Below are 6,000 nucleotides of genomic sequence, written 5' to 3' on the forward strand. Positions count from 1 at the left end.
TTAAAAAAAACACTGCTATGTGCGAAACCAGCCTTTAAAGCAAATATAACTCTTTTTAAATTTTTTTACATAAGCCCATCAGCAGGGGATCCTGCTGATTTTTTTTTCTTAAAACGCCACTGGTTTCAATGCTTGGCGACGTTCTTTTGCCTTGCACCAGCCCGACTCTATGCACTGGGAGGGGGGGGCTTCTACCCTCCACTATGAGGATATTCCCTCTCTGATGCCGCTCCATTGATTCTAATGGAGCCACATTACGGGGGGAGGGGGGCCTGGCACAGCAAAAGAACATCACCAAGCATGGAAGCCAGGCGGCATTTAAAAAAAAAGGACAGAGCCACTGGAATCCCCGAACCTTCGCAATCGGCCTAAGTTTAAAAAAAAAAGCTATGTAAGTGATGGTACATTTGCTTTAACAGTTTCGGAGCTCTCAATATCATAATTAATCATGATGCTAGGGCCTCTGAGGTCCGGTCCACAGGACACCATCCGTGCACAGACAGTGTTCTGCGGATATGTGAATGCCCTGTAACTCTCTGTGGTGCTTAACCTTAGCACATATATAAATAGTCCAAACATATCTCCAAAAAACAAATAAAGCATGGCACTCACCAGGTTTCATAAAAATTACTAATTTTTTTATTGGTACAAACATGTGCAGGAACGCAGGGAAAAAACATCCAGACCCCCGACTGTTTCGGGGCCTGCTTTATTGAGGTTTAGTGATTTTCATCACACCTGGTAGCGCCCCCTCTTCATTTCCAAATACAGTTACTCTGTTGTATATCAGGAACTTAGTGGACGCAAGGATACACACTGTTAGGCATCCCCTATGCAATAAAAAAAATGTAAAGTTTAAAAGTATTCAAAAAACCCTTATAACCCCCCCATAAAAGTTTAATATACCTCCTTGCCCATTATAAAAAATATTTAAAAATAAATAAACATGTTATATATTGTACCATGCCGAAATGTCTGATTTATTAAAATATAACATTGTATTTATTAAAATAGAACAGCGTAAACAAACAACAACAAAAACACCAGGATTGATCAAAATTTTTCTTTTACACCTATATGATATTAATAAAAACTAAAGAACATGGTGCAAAAAAATGACACCCCAACCAGCCCTGTAGGTGGAAAAATAAAAGCGTTACGGCTCTTAGAAGGTGAAACATTGCATTAATTTGACCCGGATATCCGTGCATCAATGGGCTCAGTCTTGAAGGGGTTAATAAATACTGTATAACAAATGTTTTTACTTTAACGTACATTAAAACAACAGAAGTTAAAAAAAATATCTATATGTCTATGTGTGGTATTAAGTGTTCTCTGCACAGCACTGCGGAATATGTTGGCACTATATTAACAAATTCTATAGAGACTATTGAGTTGGACACATATGCAGCACCTGAATACATTTTGTTACCACTGTATATGGACAGATATATAGTTACAGTATACATAATTCTTTGATGATTGCTTCTATATATTGACCTTGTGCTATCCAATTCCAGGCCATGTAAATTGCTCAAAATCCGGCCAATGAAGTTTGTATGCATTAGGTATCTCTCATCATGTGACAAGTGCATCGGGCACAGTTGATGTCCAATTTGCACAGCTTGATGTGAACTACATTCATCTGTTAGCCAGTCTCCCGCACAGCAGCCTCCCAGCACCATTGTCTGTAATGAAGATATTTGTAACAAGGAGAGTCTGGAAGAGTTGTGATGAGAGAACTTCAAGACACTGGGGCTGGCAAGCATTGTCACCTCTTGTTAGGGATGTGATTGGTGCAGGCGAACACTGGCACCAGTATCTTTGTCAGATGTTCTGCTTTCTGTCACTGTGCACAGCTCCTGTCCTGTCTATATTTTTGACAGTGTCTCCTCCGATTATGGCTATAATGTAACTTGCAGGGTGGCTCTGTGTAGTCTTCCTTTATTCAGAGTCGATCAATGACTTTCTACTCTTAACTCCTTCTGATAGGCAGTTCTATCTTTCTTTTGACTTTTTGGGATTTTGAAAGGAATTGTTTCTTCATGTTATGTTCATATGTAGAGAGTTACGACTTCTGTAACTGAGACAGACCTATGATAAATACAAGAACGCATCTTTTTGTAAATGAAGCTTCTCCGGCTGTCATGGAAAGTAAAAAAGTTTAATGATTCAGACAGATCCTTATATAAGCTTATATGAACTTATAAATGTATTTGCTGTACTTTGAGGCTGAATAAAAACTTGTCTTCAAGTTTTGGGAAAGTGACCCAAATATAGTGACTAGCTGACTATGCGTAAGCCATTGACGTAGACTAGGCCCATGGCTCTCCAAGTACTGTAGGTACACATCAATACCTGATTTTGACATGTTGCTGATGTACACCCCCATTAGAGGGCCAAATTGTGATGTAAACCCTTACACACATAAATGTAAAATAGGAACAATATAACTATAGGTGTCTTTTTAACTTCCTGTTGCCCAGAATTTGCCAAAATTTGTCCTGATCTGCATGAGTTTGGTTCCATGCCACATGGAACTCCAGCCACATGTAAAAGTTTGATCACAGGTCCCAAAAAATAGTCCAGGCCCTCTTATGGTGGGTTTAGAGATTTATCTGACAGATTTTTGAAGCCAGGAACAGATTAAAAACAGAGAACAGGTCATAAAGGAAAGACTTAGATTTCTTCTCCTTCAAATCCATTCCTGGCTTTGGCTTCACAAATCTGTCAGATACATCTCTCTGTGTAAACACATGATCAGGTTGTATTCAGTGGTATTGTAGTACTGCAATAAATTCTTTTACTTAGTATGGAAAACTGACGTGATGTAGTTTAGCCTTTGGGCCAGTTCACACGGAATAAAACTGGCGGAATTCCGCAACGGAACTCTGCACCGCGGAATCCTGCCAAACTAAGTGTCAAACGGGCTGTCTATGGGAGGGCTCTCGTGCCTGCTCTCTCCGCACCTCTCCGCTTGTAAGAATTGACATGTCAAGCCCTCCCATAGACAGCGTGTATGACACTTAGTTTGTCAGGATTCCACGGCGGAGAGTTCCATTGCGAAATTCCACAAGTTTTACTCCGTGTGAACTGGCCCTTAGAGTGCACCTGTCATCTTTTTTAAAGGGTTATCCAGCATTAGAAAAACATGTCCACTTGCTTCCAGAGACAACACAACTCTCCAGCTCAGGTGTGGTTTGCAATTAAGACTCCTGCTATCTCTGGAAGAAATTGGCCATGTTTTTCTAATGCTGGATAACCCCTTTAAGCAAAAGTGCTAGCAGGCCTATACAGATATCAGAGAGTCCAAACATAAAGCCTCAGGCTGCCACAGATGCCCTGGCGGGAGTCTCTCCTTCTATCTCTGTATGGAGTGCATTTCTCCCTCTCCTTTCAGATATGACGGATAGCTCTAGCATCCTATCAGGAGATCGCCTGTGGCTCATCAGCCATAAGACTGTTGCTGTATCCTCTTCTCAAATATAAAAGTGCCCCCTACATTTAGTGTTTGTCAGAACCACCCTATATAAAGTGTCAAACACAGAACCCTGCCCCCACCCCCTCATATACACTGTCAATGGCAAACCATACAAATATACATGTTATATACAGGATGCACACTCCTTACTTCATAATGTTTTTGTTTTATTATAAAGTGTACTCAGGTCATGCAGGTACATCTTTTTAGTGGCAATTATATCCTCACTTTATCCTTTACCGAATGCAAGTTATACTGTACTATATTTTATATGATCACAATTAGAAATGACCATTTTTTCTTTTGTCTTCCAGGGGTTGCAGGGAAATGCCGCTATATTTACTATGGAAAGCATTCAGAAGGGAACAGATTCATTCGCGACGACCAACTCTGACCTGACTAAGATGCAAATCTCCTCTCTCCTGTTGTCAGGGAACACTGGATTATGGGGAATGTCAGTAATTTAACCTTTCTTCTTGGGCTGGTATATTGAGATTCTATTATCAGAACTATAAATTCAGCTTTTTCTTATGTGGAACAGAAAATAAAGTCTATGTTTTAAAAGGAGATATGCATTTGCATCTTTTTGTTCTGTCTAGTCTTTGTTTTGCTAAGCGCATTCTTTCTACAGGAAAACAATTTGAATTTTCTCTGGACAGGTGACTATTGTTTCTACGATGTCATAGCTTATGGAGTACCACATCAGTAAATGCACATACAGCTTACTACAACACATCAACAGTGTCTACCTTTATACCTACAAACTCAACATATCTGCTAAAATACACTGCTGCCCGAATAACATATCATTTATAGTACTTTAAGTGAGGTAATATTTACAGAGCTTTTGCTCCTTGAACTCTGCACAATATGTGATGACTTATGCATAATACACTTATACATGCAGACTCGGACTGGCCCGCAGAGAAACCCGGGAATCCCCAGTGGGCCCCAAGCTAGAGTGGGCCCCCCAGTTTAAGATGCCTAACGACTATATGGGTCACAGAAGGCATCTACATGGAGGCAAAGTGGTACCTATCTACTATAGGGTACAGAGGAAGCTTATCATCTATAAGGCATACATGGGGCTTATTTATTCATTGGGCATAATTACTACACCGGGGCACAAAGTGGGCACCATTACCGTGTGAAGCCATACAGATGGGTGCTAGAGAGGTGAGGATAGTGCTTAGGAGAGAAGCTTCAAATGTTAAGTAGAAAAAAAAAGTCAGATCAAGAAAAAGAAAAAGACCCCTTCAAGTCACTGGATGTGGCTGCACTGTAAACACTTTGAGGTTATGTTCACACACCATCATATTGAAAACCATTTTTAGTGGTTGGCTGCCATTTTAAAAAACAATGGCCATTATTGTGAAAACAACAGTCGTTTGTTTTGAAATAACAATGGTTTATTTTCTGTCAAATGACAGCTATCACCTAAAAAAGTTTGTCATTATGACGGTGTGTGAACATAGCCTTATGGTTTGCAGAGTCTGTTTACCATTGATATCTACCTCTATATAGATCAGTGTATGAGGGAAATTTATGGTCTTTCTATAGTGGATTTTATTTAGTAATGGCAGTGGTCATTGTATTGGGTAATATTAATATTGATTTAATGGATTTGGTCAGTAACAAAGTACAAATGAACAGACAATCCTCTAATAGACACAGGCCCTGTAGAAGGATTTATTGCTGGACCGCTGATGGTTGTGATCCATAGATTGCAGCCGCTAGGAGATTGTACATAATCATCCTTTCACCTTTTTATGTTATTGCCATTTATTTAAGGGTTGTCCTCACAGAAACTACAAGTCACAGCATCATAAGTTTAGGGCATGTTATTCATGGACATTCAAAAACACAGAAAAATGCAACAGCTCACCACAATGGCAAGATACAGACCCAATACAGATATGAAAATTGCTAAAAGCAGCACCCCCCCCCCCCCCAACTGCTAAAATCTCCAAAAAAATAATGAGGCTCTCGTTACCATTTGCTAATAGTGTGAATCATCCCACCAACGGTAAGGTGGCCTCAAAATTTTTATTTAAGTATTGTATTGCCCCCCAAAAGTTATACAAATTACCAATATAAACTTAATACGGGAAATTTTTATGCATCAAGGCTTCACTTCCTAGATAAAACGGTGATGTCATGACCCGACTCCCAGAGCTGTGCGGGCTGTGGCTGCTGGAGAGGATGATGGCAGAGGGATGCTCAGTGTCCTTCCTGTGCCCTACAATTCCCATGCCTGGACAGCCAAAGTTAAAGCTGGAGGGACAAAGGTTCCTCATCCCTGGTTTAAATCTTTGCGCTACTGTATTGACATGCTAAATTGGTTCAGAGCTCCCAGCATCATTATGAATGATGATGCCGGACGCTTCAAACTCTGTTCCATAGCACATTGTTCGTATTTACAGACCGTGCATGGAATAAGGCCATATTCAACTCTTGGCTGAGAACAGGACAGGTCTGACAGAAAACAGGAATAGGGGTAAGATTTTTATAAAATTTAT

The 6,000-nt window shown here is 40.1% G+C and overlaps 1 protein-coding gene across 1 annotated transcript in view; it reads left to right on the forward strand.

Moving 5' to 3' along the window:
- The window catches only part of LRMDA (leucine rich melanocyte differentiation associated), a 573,594-nt gene extending 569,546 nt beyond the window's left edge, over nucleotides 1-4,048 (forward strand). The window contains exon 7 of the mRNA XM_069980876.1: nucleotides 3,796-4,048. Within this exon, the coding sequence (XP_069836977.1) occupies nucleotides 3,796-3,875 (80 nt within the window). The 3' untranslated portion in view covers nucleotides 3,876-4,048. The remainder of the gene's footprint in view (nucleotides 1-3,795) is intronic.
- Nucleotides 4,049-6,000: the final 1,952 nt, after the last annotated feature.

Source organism: Dendropsophus ebraccatus, chromosome 8 (assembly GCF_027789765.1).
Source record: "Dendropsophus ebraccatus isolate aDenEbr1 chromosome 8, aDenEbr1.pat, whole genome shotgun sequence".
Taxonomy (NCBI): domain Eukaryota; kingdom Metazoa; phylum Chordata; class Amphibia; order Anura; family Hylidae; genus Dendropsophus; species Dendropsophus ebraccatus.